This window comes from Pteropus vampyrus, unplaced genomic scaffold (assembly GCF_000151845.1).
Source record: "Pteropus vampyrus isolate Shadow unplaced genomic scaffold, Pvam_2.0 Scaffold60, whole genome shotgun sequence".
Taxonomy (NCBI): Eukaryota; Metazoa; Chordata; class Mammalia; order Chiroptera; family Pteropodidae; genus Pteropus; species Pteropus vampyrus.
This window is the reverse complement of record NW_011888841.1, coordinates 983,682-1,004,055: the sequence shown is the minus strand read 5'-3', so window position 1 is coordinate 1,004,055 and position 20,374 is coordinate 983,682. Positions and strand designations below refer to the sequence as shown.

Here is a 20,374-nt window from a genome sequence, read left to right as displayed (position 1 = left end):
CGTGTTTTTATTAAAGCCACTATCAGGCTTTTCCACTTCTGAAAAGGGGTACCAGGAGCAAACTTTCTAGGGTTCATGCCACAACAATCCCCAAAGACAGATCATCTCCAGATTAAGTTAAAAAAAAAAACCTTTCCGTAAGGCTCTGCAAAACCAGTCTCTAAAGCAAACCGAGGCCCTGGCTTGGGAGCCTGCCACGCAAACAAGGTGCGTATTTACAGGGCAAACGCTGTGGTTCCCAAAAGACCGGTAGCACCTGGGACTTGACAAAAGAACCAGCTCCTGGGCCACTGCAATCTGGAAGCTCTCAGGAGACCCTGGTGCACGGTCAAGTTGGAGGACAGACCAGGGCTCTTGGGCTGGGGGGTCGGGATGCTCTGGAAAGGGCAGGCCCTGTTACCTGAATGTCGGTTTTGAGCTTCTCATAGTTGACGTCGATGGGGTCCTTGCTGCTGTCCTCAGACCCAGCCCTGAGCAAACTGTAGGCCACCTCGATGTCCAGCAGGTTGTCCAGCATTTCCACCTTGGCCTGGAGGGACAAAGGAAAACCTGGAGCAAGGGAAAACAACTCGCCATTTTGGCATAGAAAACACACAAGGCAGATGACGGCCCACACGGACAGTGGAGGGACCTCCCAACTGGTCGGGGACAGTGTGTCTCCGACATGTCATAGCGAAGACTCCTGAGGATTTCTTGGAATGTTGAGAAGGGCTTGCTCCTTGGGGGAGGGGGAGGGAGGCAGCAGCCACGGGGCTGTGCTGAGACCTGTTTTTCCACTCATACGCACTGGTGTCAGGTGGGGACCTGTGGCTGGCTCTCCTGTGAGGCTGGGGCAACGGAGGGACATTGCCTGCTCTGCTGCCCATGTTCTGGCTCCACCAACGTGGGTAGAAACCCCATTTCAAAATGATGGCAGGACAGTGGCCTTCCCAGCACTGGCCCCTTCCCTCAGGACCATGACATGGAGGGGCAGTCATGGGGGGGGGGGCCCGCGACACCCCAACTGGGACCAAAGCCAGCAGGTCGGAGGCTCCCTCCCGGACGCCTGCTACCTTCACGCTGTCTGCGTTGTTCAGGAGCGGAGGCTTCTTCATCCCGAAGTCGTGGGGGATCAAGGTGTAGAAGCGATTGGAGAGATCCAGGATCTGGGCGTCGCTGCTGCCCTGGGACACTGCCTTCAGGGGAGGGGAGGGAGGAAATGCAGGCTGAGGCGCAGCTCCGAGGCCTCGGCACTGGGCCGGGCTTTTTCCTTTGGAAGCGGGTGCCACAGCGGAGTCCCGAGGTGGCCCCGCGTGTGCACAGGGAGATGCCCACGAGGCCACGGTCCTGCTCGTGTCAGGCTGCCCCGAAGCGGCAGCTCCCCACCCTCACGCTGCACGGCCCAGCACGTGATCCGTTTCCCACAGACAATCTCATCTGTGTAAAAAGTGGTGCAGTTATAGACTTATAAAACCCCCACTGCTACGCAAAATGCGAACTGTAGCATCTATGGGGTGAGACGGGGGAACCACTATGTAATTCTTTCAGCTTTTTTATGTTTGAAAGCTTTTTATAATAAATTGTTAAAAGGGAAAAAAACTCATTACTATAAAATTCAGTCTGGCTCCCTTCCATCCACTGAACTTCATCTTTAAGGCAGGAAATTAATTTTTACTGCAACCGGAGGTCCAGGTGGCCAGGTCCAGAAGGGCTAAACTCTCCTTCCTGCCACAATGCCATTCGGTGCTCTCTATGCACAAGTGCTTGACAAATGCACGGAGACGCAGGGGCTGGGTGACGGGGCGACGCACACTCGGCAGACACCCTAGCATGGTAGAGGGTGGTGAGTCGACACCCTGCAGGCCCAAAGCCCCAAGTCTGCTTCTCCCTGGGACGCCAGCTTCTCCAAATCCTAAGACTTCTGTCCACTGCGGTCTGCTCTGTGCAGAGCGTGAGGACACTGCCCCAGCCCCTCCACCTGGGCGTTCCGGAACAGGAAAGGCTTGGGCTGAAGAAAGCCTTTCACATCCAGCTGGTGGGTCACATGGAAAGTGGCTGCTGCTCAGACCTGCACTAAGTGGATTAACTGCTACATTTCGGGGCCTCTTCTCCAGCAGCGGTCAAGAAGTCCGCTTTCCTGGCCCCACTTTGGCCTCCCGCAGACTTTTCTTCTTTCGCGAGCCAAGCCTGTACCCCATCCCAAACACAAGTGGAACCCTCCGGGCCCAAGCCTGAAAGGCTCCAGGGATGGGGACTTTGTAGAAAAGCGGATACGGAGTGAATAGAAATAAGGCATTATTTAGCTTTCTATTTGATGACTTCCTAGTGATGGCAAAATAAATTCAGCCTATCTTAATACACAAAATAAAATCACGACACTTATGAGGCAGGAGAACCAAATTCCTCATCAAATTTATAGGGAATTTATTACACATCCGATCACTGAAAACACTAATTCATTAGTTTTGTGACCATCTTTCATAAGGGTCAGGCACCTGTCATATTTGTTGGATTGAAAAAAATGGAAATCATCATGAATTGTGGCTTGGTATGTCTATTTCACTAACCCTGAGTAAATGTCCTGCCACACCCCAGTACGAGAGCTTGTCCCCAGAGACCCAAGGGGCAGCTGGGACAGAGGAGGGGCTGACCCCTGGCTCACCTGCTGGACCTCGCTGAGGATGGAGTATGCGGCCTGGATCTGCCTTTTGCTCAACTTCCCCAAGGGCATCTTCTGGAGGTCAATCTGTGGAGATAAGGGATCCCCCTTGAAGGCCAGGCACTGTGCAGAGTGACAACCAAGAGCTGGACTGAGAACTCCTCAGGCCTCCTGGGTTCCCAAAAGAAGCATCCCCTCCTGGGCCGCCTGGTCTTCCTGGGGAGACCTGGTGACCCAACTCCGCAGACTTTGCAATCCCATGCCTCTGCAGGGTCTGCGCAGAGCCTGGGAGAGAAGATTCTCGCTCACTTTATGTACTGCAGGGTAAGTCGCCCAGGGCTCTCCCACCCCTGCACTCACTGTGAAATACACCACCCAGCACAAGCCCAGGCCATTTGCAAAAAGGATGTCACTCAACATGGCTCTCTAACACCATTGGGCCCTGAGCATCCTGCCAGGCTGAGCTCCACGCGGTGACACAGGGATGAAGAGAAAGAGGCTACCAGTGGTTTGTACCACTCAGGTTTGTTCCCTGTGCCCCAAGGCTGGGTGTAGCCTCCCAAAGGACCTGGGAAGGAGCAGGGAGGGAGCAAGCCTTCAGGGAAGGGGCGGAATGGGCAAGGCTGATCCGCAACTCCTGCCCTTGACACTGGTCCCCTGATCCTTGTTCAGAGCGGCCTGAAGCTTCTGGGCTCCAGGGCTGGGGAAGAAGGGAGGCAAGGTACAGAATAGGGAACGCTCAGACTGCCGTCCCCGCCACTCTGCCCTGAGCAGGGAGGAGAGGCACTAACCCCACCACCATCACCTCTACCCCGCCCAGCCCCGTGCCCAACCTCTTCCTAAAAATAGATGGTATGAACTTTATCTGATGAAGCAAGTGTCAGAGTTGTCTGCACGCCTGTCAATGCTGGTTGCTGCTGTTCTTTTCCTGGAAGTGGGCCACATCCTGGACTTGCCAGGACAATTCTGGCTGGCCGTTCGGTTGGGCCACAAAAGCGTGTATACAGATTCTATCATGGCAGCCAGAAAGAGGAAGTTGCAAGGGCGCCTGGGGGCTCAGGGGACGCTCTCTATAACACACCCAACATTTCACAGCAAGTCCAGTGACCCTTGGCCAAGAGAAAGCACTCCAGGCCTCAGCACACCTGCATCTGTCTCAGAATGAGGAACGAGTAGAGACACCGGCATCCAACGAGACCAGCCACGGAACCCAGCCCCAGCTCAGCAACTCCAGTTAAGTGCTCACGATCAAACAACAAAATGCAGTACCTCGTACTCCACCATGGCCTTCTTCATACTTTCCACATCAAAGATCATCTTAATGAGCTCCTGCACTGGCTTGGGGAGCTTGGACTTGGTGCCAGGGTTCACCGTCAGCTTCTTTACAGCCTCCTCATCCTTTAGGGAAAAAGAAAATCAGTAAGAGACCCAGTTAAACAACCCAAAGTGGTGCTGGTGGTAAGGGTTCGAGCTGCAGGTAAAGGATCCAGGCTGGCGTGCAGAGGGGCTGAGCGCCAACCAACAAGGTTGGGGTAGCTGTTGCCAGAGGAGCAGGTGTGAGTTTGCAGAGGGACCAGACACTTCCTATGCACCCCAAGTCCTCCTGGCTGCTCCAGATTCTTATTCTAGCCACCACTGCAGCACCCAGCTCGGTACAGGCTGACCTGTAGGCACTCATGCTCCCCGCTGCACCCTCATTGCCTCCCACCCCGGGGCTGCTGCAGCTCCGCCTGGAAACCCGCCCAGTGCCTCCTCGTGCCTGTCCCAGAAGGGCTGGGCCGCTGTGAGAGCAAACCTCCGACCGAGGGGACACTGGACACATGCTCCCCACTTCTCTTGCACTGCCTCACCCCAGCGCCAACTGTGTGAACTAAGTTTACAACCTTCTCTGTAGTCCCAAAGGATCAGGCAACCAGCTCCACTTCCTACCAGGCACCCAGAAGCACATCTTAGCATTAACCCCCATCCTCCCTCCCCTAACAGCCCCCTAACAATCGCCCCTGCTCCCTGGGATTGTACTTCCTAATAAACTAATAGCATAAGACTTAACTCTTGCTATGTGGACAATCTAGGCTAAGTCAAGACCATACTGTATTGGAAATGCCTTAACTCTTCTCACTTTTGAATCCCAAGAAGGCAGGGGCTGCATGCTGTCCATCAAAGTGTCCTTAGCAACTAACAGTGTTTGATGTTTGCTCGAGGTGAAGGTGACTGGCATTAGTCTTTGACCCTGAGATCTGCCTGGCTTAACCAAGCTGCAGAGAGGAGCCTGTGCTGTGTCAGTGCTCATGGCTTGTTGTCAGCATCACAGAGGATCTACTCTTGACGCTGAAACACTGTCTTAAATGCGCTCTCACTCCCTGCTTATGACTTCACTGGAGGGCAAACTTTTTGATATTCATGTATCAAAAAGCCTAAATTTAAATGCACGTATGCTGTGATTAACTCTATCTCCAGATATTTATATGTATAGCAGCATTGTTACGTCAAATAATCTAACTCCCTAATGGGGTGGGGCGTTGTGTTGTTTGTTAAATTACGAATTATGGCCATTTGCAAGGTGGAATTCTGTACGGCCTTAAGATATCGTGCTCTAGAGCAATTCAGGTTAATACAATAGCCACTGGTTTTGAAATGTGGCCATTTTAAATTGAGATGTGTGTAGGGGTTAAAAATATACTGGATTTCAAAGATTTAGTTAAAAAAGGTAAAATATCTCAATAATTTTGTTAATATCGATGTGCTGAAATGATTATTTTGGATATAGCGGGTTAAATAAATTACTAGTATTAACTGTTTCTTGCTTTTTAAAATGTAGCTACTAAAATGCATGCATAAATGGTCACATATTTTTATTATCTATAAACCAGAGAGTCCTCCCTGTGAGACATGCTAGTCCTCAAAGATTTAGAATTAAAACTTGTACCCACCCATAAGTCTTTTCTTCTGCAAAATAAATTGTTTTCCCTAGATTATAAAAGTAACAAGATTTCATAGAAAAACAAAGCAAGCATTTGTCAAAACAAATGGTCACAAAAATATCAGCCAAAAGACAACTGTCTATAAATATGTAAGGATACAGCCAAGGTACAAATACAAATAATGCAGATTTTAGGAAATTATTAGGAAATAATTTGAGAATAAAAACTGACCTATCTGCACAGCAAAGGATACCACCACAAAAATAAAAAGGTTACCTACTGAATGGAAGAAAATATTTGCAAATCGTGTATCTGATAAGGAGCTAATATCTAAAACACATAAAGAAATCATACAACTCAACAGCCAAAAAGCAAAACAAAACACAACACCAGACAATCTGATTTAAAAAATGGGCAGAGAGGACTTGAATGGCCATTTTTCCAAAGACATACAAATGGCCAAGAGATCCATAACTAATCACCAGGGAATTGCAAATCAAAACCACAATGAGATATCACATCACACTTGTTAAGAGCGGCTATTCTCAAAAATAAAAAACGAAAGAACAAGTGCTGGTGAGGATGTGGAGAAAAGGGGACCCACGAGCCCTGTTGGTGGGAATGTAAATTGGTGTAGCCACTATGGAAAACAGTATGGAGGCTGCTTAAAAAATTAAAAGTAGAACTACCATATGATCCAGCAATTACTCACTTCTGGATATTTAGCGTAAGATAAAGGAAACACTAATTCAAAGATATACATACTCTATCTCATGTTCATAGCAGCATTATAACCAATAGCCAAGACGTGGAAACCAGCTATGTATCGACCGACAGATGAGTGGATAAAGAAAATAGACTATACACATACACGGGATACCATGCAGCTATAAACAATATCTTGCCATTTTTAACATAAATGGACCCTGAGAGCATCATGTTACGTGAAATAGCTCATAGAAAGACAAATACTGTATAATCTCACTTATATGTAGATTCTAAAAAAACCGAGAAACAAAAAAACAAAACACCAAGGGAAAAAAACCCTATAACCCTAAAACAAGCCCATGGACACAGAAAAGAGGCTAGTAGTTGCCACAGGCAGGAAGTGGGGCGGGGAGGGCGAAATGGGTAAAGCGGTTCAGAAGACGTAAACATCCACTTATAAAATGAGCAAGCCACGGGGATGTAACGGACAGCACGGTGAGACGAAAGTTCAGAGTACCATATTACATATTTGAAAGTTGCCGACAGTAGACCTTCAAAATTCTCATCATAAGGAAAACATTTCTGTAACTAAGTGTGGTGATGGATGTTACTAGACTTAATGTGGTGACTTTGCAATATATACAAATAGCGAATCCTTACACTGTATACCTGAAATTAATAACATGTATGCATCAATCAATTATACCTCAACAAAAACAAAAAATCTGTGACCTAGAACACATCAAGTCACTATAATTCTATCTCGATGATGAACCAGGTCACATGATCCATGAAGAAACAGGTTCAGATAAGAAGCCTTACCTGGAGTCCATGAATGACTCCTTATTGTGTTCAAGAACTGTGCCTCCTTGAGGGTCTTAAAAATGCTACTATATTAAGACCCATTCTCATACTTCATGGTGTGGATTTTATTCACGAAAGATGTTGAATTTTATTAAATTCCTTTTCTGGTATCTATTTAGGATGACTGTGTGGCTTTTAACCTTTATTCTACTCGTATGTTTAATGTTACACTAATGGATTTTCGTATGTTGAACCAACCTTACATTCCTGGGATAAATCCAGCTTGGTCCCAGTGTACAACCCTTACACGCTGCTAGATTCAGTTTGCTAGTACTTTGTTCAGGGGTTCCCACCTCCAGTTAGAGGGATATTGGTCTTTAGTTTTCCTTTTAATATTAAGGTAACACTGGCTTCATATGATCAGCTGGAAAGTGTTCCTTCATTTTCTATCTTTTGGAAGCGTTCGTGAAAGACTTGTATTAATCCTTTAAACATTTGGTAGCATTCACCATGGCAAGTTTTTAAAAGACTATGGTGTCCCTTCCTTTTACTAGAACTAGATGGTACAAGACCGTTAAGAGATTACCTGGCCATAGTCAATCTCCAGGGGGTAGAACTTTTTGGGATACTTTGTGAAGTTTTTGGAGAGCCAGGCATTCCCAGTTTTCTCTTCATACAATTTTATGAAGAGGTCGACGGCATCCTCCCTGGACGGCACCTGCTCCAGTTTGTTACTACCGATCGTCGTGCCCACGCGGCCCCAGGATCTGAATATCCAGTACCTGTGTGTGGAGGGGAAGCATTGGATACAAATTTGTAGGTCAGCCGGTCCCATTTCAGGGTGGGCTTCCCTTCCGTGACATTCCACTTGGGTGAGAAAAAATCCTAAACATCCCAAAATGATGGTGACTGACAGAGGAACAAAAGGAATCGATGTTACAATAAAGGACCTTTGTTTTACTTTTTATGAACCTGAGCGTTATAAATTTAAAGTAATTAGAGAATGCCCTTCCAAGTCATGTTGGTGAATGGATTACCAAAGTGCCAAAGAACAGCTTACGCTTGCACCTGGTAGCCGAGCTTGAGGAACAAAGCTTGGGCCTACAGACCATTAGATAAAAACACCTACTTTCGCTCCCCAAAGAAATATAGCAAGAATCATTTGGAACTCGTGTGTTTAAGGAGATGCAACCATTAATGACATGACCTAAAGATAACGAAGAACTTTTGGTTCAGACCAGAAGCCAAGAAGTGACGAAATGGGACGGGGTGAGACAGCGGCACTCGGGCTTAGCTACCCTCAGACCCAGGCCATAGTTTTGTTTCCATCTCAATTTAGGGCACACATCATGGTACCCTAGGTGCTGTGCTGCCTTAGTGGAAGTAATGAATAAGTTAAATTTTACATCACAATAAGTATATCAGAAACCCAAACACAAGACTTATGCGTTTTTAAGGTAAAACCAGAGTTCAAAGAAAATTTGGGGCTTCCTGCTATTTTCCTGGGCTATTGTCCAGAGACGCATAAATTCATTCTCTGCTGGAGTTCTCCTCCTGGAAGTGTTTGGAAGACACCATACTGAAACATCTTGACCCGAACAGCCCTCACGACCGAACAGCCCTCACGACCGTTTCACTCTAAAAACCAGTAAATCTTAGGCCTACAGGAAAACGCGCATGCCACAATCACCATTAGAATTTCTCTTCTGTTGGTGGTGGAAATTTTTATTTTCATTGCCTGTCATTTAACAGACTATGACACTGTACATTTCTGTAAAAATTCTACCTCCTCTTCCTCAATACAATATACATCTAGCTTTTGGAAGGTATATTTTATAAGCAAAAAACCATTTTTTGACTTTCAAGTCTCTGTCAAGAGTAGCTACTAAACAAAACAACAGATATGGTTTATTTCTTCAGAAATTTTAAGTAGCCAGCCAGATACTTTATTCTCTTTTAGGGTCACCTTTGAAGGTCACTTTTTAAGTAAAAGGTTTGGTGAAAAGCTAAAGAGATGGGAAGAACCTGAGCTGTGACCGTGCTTACAAACTGAGGCTAGCATGGCTGGCCAGGTACTGACTGTGGCTGACCAGGTACTGACTGTAGCTCCCGGGGGTTACCAGGGAGTTACAATCACAGGGGTTTGCCTTTCAACTAGTAAAGCTTTTTGGATCTCTGGAGTTCCAATAGGTAACTGATTTCATACACTAAAAAGGTCAAGTTTAACATATGAAGGTAATTCTTTAAAAAGTCGGTTTTTCACCATTAGAAACTCAATAAGAGTTCCTTCCACACACCTTTCCACCTACACGGAGTTTGCATTCCATGTTGGGACAATCAGTGGAGGTGGGGATGGTAAAAGCCAGTCCAGACCTTCGGCCCCTCAGCACCCCAGAATTGGCCCCTGCCTAGCTCCACCAGGTTAAAAACAAACAAATGAAAAGCCCAAACAAGTCAAACTCAAACATCTTTAGTAACTAGGAAGTTTAAAGTAGTAGTAAAGAGTAAGTTTAGTTCTTGCCAAGCGCTGCTTTAGAAATTTAAAAACATGTATAAAAGCATCTATCAGAAAATCTAGACTCTTCGAGTGGCTACAAGACAAGACGGTAGATCATGTGTCACTGCGCCAGAGCAAAGCTGTCTGGTGGTCCCCCTCTCTCATTAGAGGCCTCGTTACACCCTGTGTTCTGTGGGAGGGGACCAAACCCCCAGGGGCTGGGAAACGTGGGTTCCGTGAGGCTGTCAGCATGGCACAAACAGGTCCGCACCTGTCACGGAGCACAGCTCCCACGAACACCCTCCGTCCCCAGAACACACCTGCTCTCTTTGTCATCCTCCAAGAGCTGCAGCTTGTAATAGGAGTTGGTTCCTTTAACGATGTCCACCAGGCCGAGGGTGGCGCTGAAGACCTTTCCGCCTTTCTCCAAGACGTGTGCAGAGTGTTCCAGACCTGTCGCAAGGAGGCAGGGGTCCTATAGTTTCTGCCCCTGCAGGGGGGCCGGTGGGCTCAGGGACAAGGTCCATGCCAGCTTGGCTACCCTAACGCCACCTTTGGGAGGTTTCCCAAAAGAAATGTGTGTGCTAGGACTGGGGGAGCCCGAGAAGAGGCAGGAGGGCAGAGCTGGGCCCCGCTGCCACCCCGTTTCCTGATCGACGTGGGCAAGGGCAGCCCCTCTCTGCTCACAGCATTCACGTTGCTCACCAGAATCAGGATCGACAGCAGCTCCTCCTTTAAGAGTTAATTTCATTTTCTTTTCAGATTTATTGATTCCTTGGAAGGAACAGAACAATGTAAACATTAAATTAAAAAATAAGGGGGGAAGGTGGAAGGCAAGTGGGTCATTTTCACTCACATCACATGCCAACATGACATTTGTGCGCTTCCTCCCGCCACCCCAAAGCACCTGTCATTCTGGACCCAGGGAAAACGAGACTGACAAAATTGGCCCTGGCAGCACTCAACAGGCCACTTCAGGGTCACCAAGAGAGCAGCGCCACAAAAGGTAGACCTGGCCACCTGGGACAGCCATGACCTATGGCAGAATGGGGCCAGTGGCGTCCCTGGCTCTCAGCTCCCAGGGACGGGCAGCTCAGGGACTCACCTTCCTCCTTGATGGGGCCCTTGCTCTTCTTAGAGACCGCAGCTGACTTCCCTTTTGGGGCCACAACTTCGACAGGCTCCGCCTTCACCTCGGCACCCCAGGGGGACAAGATGTGGGCTGAAAGCACCTCTTGAAGGCTCTTGGTGGAGGCGGCGACGTCCTGGAGGAAATCCTCAGACACGACGCGAATGTTGCCTTCTTTTACCTCCTCCATTTTTTTATTCATTTTTTCTACCTCCTCTGTTCGAATCAGAAAGAAAAAAGAAAAAAATCTGAACAGTAAGCTTAAAACTAAACTTGAATCTCAAATTACTAGAGTCGTATGTAGTAAGTACTTCCAAACCCTCATCCCCCAAAGCAACCCTTTCCTTCCAAATCCAGTGTCGTAGGACAACTCAACAACTGTCTTATCGGCAATGTTCCCCGTTCTCTACGGTACGGTGAGTTAGGGCCGCCTTCTCCAAAGCCCCCTACAGAACGAGATGTTAACAGATCTTCCACAGAGTCCCGAGGTCAAATACATATGGAAAATGCTACTTCTCTGGTCTTGGAGACTTGCAATGGGCGTCAGTATAATTACCCTGCAAAGAAACCTATTTACCTTTGTTTAACTGCATTTCCCAAACTTCCTGTACTGAACCTGTGAACTCTTGTTTTGGCAGCATCTTGTGGAAGAGCGCTAGGTGATGAGAGTAGCCTAGTCTTAAGTGGGGACCAGAAGACACGTGTGAACATGCTACAACATGGAGCAGCAGCATAAGGTGCAAACGCGGACTTCCTTCCACACAGAACCACAGTGACGATGCTCGTAAGAGGCTCATTTTCTGAGTGCTGTTTGTGTGTCAGATGCTGTGTTAAGCATTTCACCTAATTCTCATCGCAATCACAAGAGACAGCGTTATCTCGGCTTTACAAATACAATGCAACTCACTCTTGGTACTGATGCACAGGGAGGCCTTGTTGACCGTCCCTGTCAACTTCCCCCCGAGTTTCTCGATTGTGGCCTTCACTTCCTCCTTATTCCGGGACAGTTTCCCAAGAGTCAGGATCTTCATGTTGGACAATGGCTTATCTGGGATGAGAGAACGGAACTGTGAGGCAGGACTGCTAGCCAGGAAGGGGAGGGGAGGAGCAGGAAGCCAGGCGACAAGCACCCGGGAAAGGCCAGAGCAGGCGGCAGGGCCCCTGGACAGCCTCAGCACTCCCCGTTCACCGCTTCTCCTGAGGGAGGTCTACGAAAGCAGAAGTAAAAGGCTAGTGGGAAAGCAGAGGTCACGACAGTGAACTCCACCTGAGACACTGCCCTCATCCTCGGGTACAGAAAGGCTGTATTTGGGGATGAGGGACCAGGAAGCTGGCAGTGGGATGGGAAGCAAAAGGGTAGGTTGTTGGAACCCCAAATTACTTTTATTACTTGTCTCCCATCTCACGTCTAAAAACAAACTATTATTTTTAATGCAATATTTATTAGTTAACCCCATTAAAAAAATTAGACTTATCCATAACAGTCACTCAAAGCTTTGATCATGGCGAGCTGAGGCAATTGATTCTAGGCAAAAAGAAGTATCATTTGATGCATCCGGCACTGACCCCAGGCCAGAAAGCACCGGAAGAGGGGTGTGCCTTGCTTGTAGCTGCTGGGAACATAGTGCTGGTTACATGTCCCCAGAACGAGAGGAACCCTGCAAGGAGAAGTCCTGCAAGCCCCCAGGTGTCCCTGAGTACATGAGGCAGTGGGTCTCTTCTGGTGACAAAGACAAATTTATCTCATTGTCTTCGTTGGCGTGGAGTATTTCTCAGTAATATCAATCAGTAGCTTCCTCGGCAACACATACAAGTCTGTGTGTGCGAGACCCCAGCAGCACATCGTGCTCAGGGAGACTGAGGGGTGCAGGGCTGCCCGGAGGCAGGAAATCGAGATCTGACAGATGCTCTGCAGGGCGGTCAGGCAGGATACACTGGATGCCTTTCCAGGTAAGGCTGCCTACCTGGCTTTTCCTTGGAGCCCCCCTCCCAATCTGGGGGCGGGGTAGGGCTTCCCCACAGGATCAGCAACAGAAAACTCAGAAGGATACCCTGTTCCCCCTAAGAACGAGGCCCAAGCCCACCCCCAGCCACCGTGGCCCTGGAGCTCTCTACCTGGGGGGGCAGATGAGTTCATGGTCATGGGCGCAGAGGCTGAGGCGGGCGGCGGTGCTGCCGCCACTGGGGCGCTGGTGTCTGGCGGGAATATACGGTCTTGCTTTTTGACCTTCAATTTCTTGAGGTAAGAGATTTCTCGGAATTCCTAAAGAATTTAAGTTTCAGTTAAGAAACCAGTTCTCCCTTGAAATAACCACCTGATAGAGCAGAGGATTTCTCTGGTCCAAATGACAAAATCTCTTTTTCCTTCTCACAATAAAGAACGTAAAAAAACATGAAGCTTCTAGTATAAAATCCAGCACTGAGGATACCGCACTTATTCCTAGCGCTTCTCCATTTATGATACAGCTGGTACTACGCATGCTTTAAGATAAAAATGTTTTGCTTAAAAAAAAATCAGATATGGTCAGTGAACCACAGCTGGAACCTAACACCCCAGGCCTTATTCCCGAGTTGTCCTCCTCAGGAGTCAGCAGGCCTCTGTGGCGTCATTCCATGACCGAAAGACCCCCTGCCCCAAGACTCACACACTGGGAGAAAGATTAGGACCCCTCCCCGCAAAATCAGGGCAATTCCTTCCCCTCTGCAGAAAGGGACAGGGATGCAGAGAGCCCAGCCAAAGTTGGTTTTCAACACAGTCTGCCATCAGCACAGCCCACCTTCATCTCAGGTGATTCGCAATGGGCTATGCTCTAAGTGGTCACTCAACAAACATCAAATACAGTAGACTGCCCCTTTATCTATGGTTTTGCTTCCTGAGGTTTCATTTACTTGGGGTCAATCTCTGTCCAAAAAGATTAAATGGAGAATTCCAGAAAGAAACAATCCTTACGTTTTAAACTCTGAGTAGCTGATGAATCTCGCGCAGGGATGGTGAAGCACCCCTTTGTTCGGTGTCCCCACACTGTATACGCCACCTGCCCACAAGTCACTTAGCAGCCGCCTCGGTTATCAGAACGTCACGGTGTTGTGGTGCCTGCATCTGAGTAACCCACATTCTATTTACTATGGCCAGCATTTGGTTCTCTTTTTGGTTTCAGGCATCCACTGGGGCTGTCCCCCGCGAATGAGGGGGCGCTAGTGTACACGGCTTCGGGGACTGCCACGGCTCCTACGCACCTCGGTCTTCATCCACTCGTGACACAGCCCTCCCCGCCACATCCATGTTCGATGAACGCCTGCTGGATGAGAGGCAGCAGATCGCGTCCAACGTACGCTGAGCACCTAACGTGCCACACGGCAGTGAGCTCAAAGACAGTTTCTACCCTTGAGAAAGAAGTTCGACCTTGACTGATAGCCAGGTGTATAAAAGCAAACTTTAACACAGGTTAGCTCTAAACCTGAGCCATGCTAAGGCGATGCGAGACTGGGAATGCTGGGAAGGCCCCTTGGAGGCCGTGACCTGCTAAGCTGGCTAGGAGATGAAACAGCAGCGGGCTGTCTAGGCAAAGGCATTTTACTGATACAGATCGCGGTTTGCTGGGAACCCTAGGTAGTCAACTCCGCATTGCTGGGAGTGTGGTGAATGGGTGTGTGTGGAGGGGTGGGGGGGTAGGGGGTGAGTGAGTGATGAGAACAGTAACTGAGGACAAAAAGGGTGGCAGAGAGAGAGATCACAGAAGGCCGACAGAGCCAGATCATGGAGGGCACTGGGGGTGGGGGGATTCAAGCTAAGGAGCCAACCCAGATTCTGGGCGCCAGGACCCTCTGGGCAGCATGGTCACTGCATGGCGTCTGCGAACCAATAAATCTGCATGGGCAGCAAGCACGCTGTTGACCTGAAAAGTCTTGCATGTGCAGATGCCCCTCTAAAAACATAGACAGATGCTGTACAACCGACACATAAAGTACATAATAGTTCATGTTACTAACTTATTATTTTCCCAAAGATAGTAGGAAGAAAACAAATACCACAAACGGTTTTGTAACATTTGTACACTCAGAAAAACCCGGGAAAATATTTCTGTAGGAATCATGGTGAGATTTTGAGTGGCGGAAATGGGGCCAAATCTGTTTTAGTGCCACCACTCGAGAAAAAGTACAGAGGAAAGTAGGCGTGAGGGTGCGTAACTACGGTTGTGAGCAGAGCAGGCAGGGACTGAGGGGGCCGGGCAGGAGCCAGCGGAAGAATGATGTGCAGTTCGAGACGCCGAGTTAGTGCGGCAAGTAACAGTTACCGAGTGTTACTATGTGCCACTGTTCCTACTGCTCAGCCCCAGGAGGCAGCACAGCAAGAGAGAGCTTGATGGAGATTGAAGCCCAAGTCCTAGTGAGTGGCACCACTACTCTGCCCCACGCAGCTGGGCACCACCGCAAGCTGAGTCTGAGGGCACAGGTGGAGATCTTCCAGCAGCCAGCCCCCCAAAGCCGCTGCCAGCCCCCCACCAGCACAATTCCAAATGAGGTTCCTCAACTGAGATTTTCTTGCACCCTGAGAATCCAATGTGTACCTCTACTACAAAAGAGACCGATAATAGGAGATACTTGAACTCCGAACCCAATCCCCTCTCTATCACCAAGGCAAGGAGATATCCTTAAGAAAAACTCTCTGACTGTAAAGGCAGGAATTATCATCCACCTATTCACTATTATGTCCCCTGTGGTTAGAACGGTGAGTGGAACACAGTAAGCACTTGACAAACAAATAAATATAATTCATGGTCTTTGCAAGCAAAAGGATATTACACCAAACTTGTAACTCCAGCTAGAAACGCTCTGGTTCTACATTTGTGTAATTTGTAAATATACAGAATCAATCACCTAATTTTATTTTCTGATTACGAGGCTGGACCGGCTGTAAAGGACTCTGAGGGACACTGTGCATTGCAGTAATGGTGACCTGGAGTGTGGACAAGACCAGGGTATCCATGTTTTTCTGCCAACAGATCCCAGAACGCCCCTTCACTTACCTTTGGAGTCACCCACTCCTTCCGGTTGGGTGTCTGTGTCTTGACCATACATTTGGTCCAGGGGGTGACATCCCCAGTACAGTAATAAGCATCGCTCTTGAAGACCAGCTGGCCTGAGCAGTCCTCGCAAGGAAGGAGGGCTCCAAACACTATGCCATCGGCTACTCGGTCCAAGATCTGAAGCCAGTGGAGAAACAAGTCAGAAAGGAAGGGGGCGGCTACAGAACAGGACGTTGCCATGCGGGATGAAGAACCTGCAGACTTCACTCACGGAACAGAAGCGAGGGCTCGCCCCGAGGCTGCCACCATGCGGGCAGCTGGCTGACGGCTGGAGCTTGGGATTTTGCACTTTTGTTCCACTCAGGGTTCCTGCAGCTCTCACTCCCCTCAATGACTTAGAAGTAAAGGGAGAGCCAGAGCACCCACCCTTTCTGCACAAGGAATAGAGCCAACCTCTCCCCAGAGAGAGGGCAGGGAAGGGCCTGCTGGGGAAGCAGTCTCAGGAGGGAGTCTGGGCAGAAGGCAGCAGCGCGAGCCCCTCTGGCCAACATGACATGAACATGTGAGGCAAATACAGGCCCACTCAGCCCTCACCCAAATTCTAACTCAGGGGCAAACATGTGGAAGATGTCTGGAAGGGTCTGGAAGGGTCTGGAAGGGCCCGGGAGAGCCTGCCATTGGGAAATGGTGACCATGATGGTGATGATCATGCAACACGACTATGGAACTTCACTCCTCCCAGTTAATACCAGCAGGTGTTCAATCGGAGGGCCTCCCTCAGCCTGTGAGGACCGTCATCCACGACCGCCCGGCCGCCTCCCGCGCCTCACTTAACACAAAGGCAGCTCACCGCCGACTCCCCGGAGGGGATCTGCTGCTGGTTGGCGATGAGCAGCTCTTTGAGGTCGTTTGTGGAACACGCTTTCTTCAGCTCGTCCTTGATGTTCCAGATCAGCTCGTTCTGGGCCTACGGACGAGACCCAGCTGCTGAGGGACCGCTCTTCCCAAAGCAGGAAACCTGCCCGAGGGAGGGGCTCCCACACGGTCCTGCTGCGTCTCCAAGCACATCTTTGTGTGGCCCGGGCCGCAGTCTCCCAGAGAACACCACGGAAGGTGGGGGGCCACTAAGGGGCATGGGGAAGGCTGCGGCCCAAGTGCCAGGGCCCCGGGAGAAACCAACCCCAGGAGACACAGGAAAGAGCTGGAAGCCCAGGTCCACCGGCCCAACAGCCGGCAGCTCGGGGAGGCGGGCAGGGCTCTCCTTCAGTCTGAAAGCTGCAGGGGTGATGCTCGAATACGCCGATCTCTTCAGGGTGTATCATACTAAGTCTCGTGCAGGACTGGATTCGAGCTCTTTTGAAAATGAAGTTTTAAATCTCTATGGTAACAGTTATACAGTGCCTACTCGTCGTGGGTCATTTTTCAAGTCTCATTTATTCTCATGACTACCTCGCAAGGAAGGTGCCAGCTCCCCACGTTAGTTAAAGCCAGGGCTGGCAGTTAAGTCATTCACACCTCGGCCTCAGACCCCATCCCTGCAAAACCGAGGTAAAAATGCCAGCCCTACCTACGCCAACGCCACGGGGTCGCTTTCAGCACCAAGTGAGGATTTTAACTTGCCAGCAAAGCTGCATCACACACATTCAAGGCAGTTTCCCGGCTTCACGGTAAGGGTCCTCTCAATAACATCCCCTCCCTACAGCACCGTGCGCTGGGCCGTGGGTTATGGAGGTGAGAAAGTCTCATGGCAGGAGGTCAGATGACAGCAGGAGGTCAGATGACAGCAGGACTGACCAAAGACGGGAAGCCAGCGGCAATGAATGCGCAGGGAGCAGGGACTGTGAGCATTTCGACTGCTGACTTTCTTTTTATCTGACAACACTGGAGCAGAGACAGGGTCGGGCCAAAGCCACCTTGAGGGCCAAACCCACCGAAAAGCAAATGCAAAACAGCACCTCGGCTCTACTGCAGCCAGATATGGCACATAACGAACACATTTTTTGCAAAGAGCAACCACAAAATATTTTGTCTTTCTTATCAAGTGGAACCAGACCAGAAATTGCTTCTAATTTTTACACCACTGGCAAAAACTAAAGACTCACATAAGAGCCAAGCAGGTGGCCCATGGAAATCACGTTCCCAGGAGACTGTTCAACCCTAGGTCCCTGAACACCTAGCATTTTTTGATTAATAATTTTTACTTTGCTTCAATGCAAATGCAGTCAACAAGTGATGAATCTCTCTGATCAATGACTACTGACCTTTTTGGTTCTTAAACGTGATCTTCATTAAAAAAAGATACAACAATCTCATCTCTTGAAGGCATTTGTCTATGCTAAGAACCTTTGGCATCCTTGAACTTAACATTCAGTTTCCAATATTTGCAAGTGACCCTACGGGTCCAGGATGCAGTGATGTATCATGTGGCTGAAGCACGAATCTACCACCTCAGTGTGAGGTTGGTGACGGGACAGATGGCTCAGTTCCTGCCTGAGCCTGGCTGCTCGCCTGGCACCTGGAGCCTAATGCGAGTTCTCCTTCAAATAAGAAGGGTATTTTGGGAAGGGGTAAGGAAAACCACCTGGGGAAAAAGCCATGCTATTAAACAGCAGTTGTCGATCTGGGAATTTTTAAAAGTCTCGTTCACCTCCTTGAACCTTCTTCCAGAATGAGGACAGAGAACTGAGACAATGGCGAAATGAGACACAGCTCAGAACTCACCTTGAGGGCCTTTTCGAGCTTACTATCCTTGTCTTTTTTTGATTTCTTCTTGGCCACTTGGTCCATTCCGTCCACCTCATCGCCTTTTCTCTTTCTGAAAGAGGCAGGATACGAGAACCAAAGCCATCAAAACTCGGAAACCCAGTGCCTTGGATGACACAGTATCTTACTGTGTTCTTGACTCCTCTCTGCCAGGCTCTGCTCACACCCGCTTCCCACGCAGGGCTCTGGGGAGCTCGCTGTCTGCTCAGGCAGCGTTTGCGCCAGCGTCATCCATGTCAGAACGTACTCTGCTGCCAAGGATGGGGCTCGGGGGTTGCCCCAGAGCCTTGGAACGACCCAGGACCCAGGGCTCAGGCTCCATGTGATATCAGAAACCCCATGTACCTTTTGGCACAAACGAGATGGCCTGAAAGGTTCTGATAGGAACAATGTTAGAAGCCAGCCTGCAGCTGAGGGGCAGAAAGATAATGCACAGTACCAGGGGCGCTGGCCTCGACTCTGAAACACGGGGCTGCTCCTAAGGCCGAGGCTGTTCTCAGAGGTGAGCTGCACTGCCATTTAAGGCCCAAACGAGAAGTGGCAGCCTAGGCAGTGCTCACCCGTCTGCCCAAGCAAACGCTGCTAACCAAGTTCGGCAGTGTCATCGCTGATTTGAGGAGGGCACTGAGGGTCACGGGCAGCCCTTAAAAACGGGACTGGAAAGCCACAGCGGTTGACTCTGTTTCAGCCATCACACTGACCAGAGTTCTTCAAAGCCTTGCACTTTTCCTTATCCGTGAAAACACAGAAAATACCAGCTACTTTATGGAACTGCGGTGACAGTTGAATGAAACATCCCACATCAAGCGCTGAACACCGTGCCTGGCACCCCACAAGTGCGCCGGCAACCCCGGTGGTTGTCACGGCACACGCGTGACTTACACACTCCTACACCTGTACCACACACTGCAACGTCCTGGGGCGTTTTAACCCATGGGCCCAATTTCCCAATTTTCTTATATATTCCAGAGCCATATGTACTGTGCATGAACTACGAACTGAAATAATGCATGATGGCTGCTCGATGACGCCAGGGTCACCCTGACCCTAATACGGCAGTCACTGCCCGAGGAGCACAGCGCACACTATGGCCCTGCCACGGCTCTCTCCATGTGCTTGTTACCAAGCAACGCTAGACTGGGGCAAAAGTCCAGCAGAGGGAAAACAGGAGAGTCAGACGTGTCCACGGACTCCAGTAAGTCCCTGATAGGTCCTCCCACCCTAGACGTTCGTCCCATATGACCATGTGAAGCCCACGCCATTCTAAACTCTGAATCAGGTAACGTCTTATCCACTGTCCCCTCTTCTCCATTTAAAAACGGTGAGGATTCTGCCAGCACCACTCTGACACAAAGGAACACGCCACACAGAAGGTGGCCACAGGGAAGTAAAGTGGGTCATGCGGGGGGCAAGGGGACTGCTCAGATGGGGCAGGAGAGTGGTGTCTAAATGTCCCCCAAAGACTATTGCAGGGAAGCGGGGCTCACGCACTCCGCCGGCCCCAGAGCTCAGGCGTGGTATCGGAGCAGACCACCAGGCGCGTCCCGCAGCCCTTGCCTGCCATCCGCTGCTTCCACAGCTGGGGAAGGGGCGGAGCTCAGCGGTCGCCGTCCGTGGTCTGCATCCCTGGCTTTCTCATGGTTGGCAAAAAAACATGGGAGTGGTACGGAATCTGTGGGGTCTCTGGGCCTCTCTCCATCAAGCCCTCACTGAACCCCTTTGCAACCGCCCACCCGCGCGCGGCCCTCCACTCACCCTTCGCCCTTGACTCCCGGGAGCTGCTTCTTCAGGGCTTCCTTATCCTCGGGGGAGAGCAGGCTGAAGCCCTTGAGCTGGCTGGCGCTGTACTCGGGCCGGAAGCCCAGCTCCTCTCTGCTCTGAACAAAG

General features: G+C 49.7%; 1 protein-coding gene across 1 annotated transcript in view; it reads right to left on the bottom strand.

Moving 5' to 3' along the window:
- Nucleotides 1–20,374, bottom strand: part of PARP1 (poly(ADP-ribose) polymerase 1) — a 40,446-nt gene that overhangs the window by 5,236 nt on the left and 14,836 nt on the right. Inside the window, 14 exon segments of the mRNA XM_023531000.1 lie at nt 401–529; nt 1,053–1,175; nt 2,642–2,725; nt 3,908–4,036; nt 7,658–7,853; nt 9,889–10,021; nt 10,274–10,342; nt 10,674–10,913; nt 11,605–11,745; nt 12,813–12,960; nt 15,725–15,901; nt 16,575–16,691; nt 18,446–18,539; nt 20,243–20,374. Of these exon segments, the coding sequence (XP_023386768.1) occupies nt 401–529; nt 1,053–1,175; nt 2,642–2,725; nt 3,908–4,036; nt 7,658–7,853; nt 9,889–10,021; nt 10,274–10,342; nt 10,674–10,913; nt 11,605–11,745; nt 12,813–12,960; nt 15,725–15,901; nt 16,575–16,691; nt 18,446–18,539; nt 20,243–20,374 (1,912 nt within the window).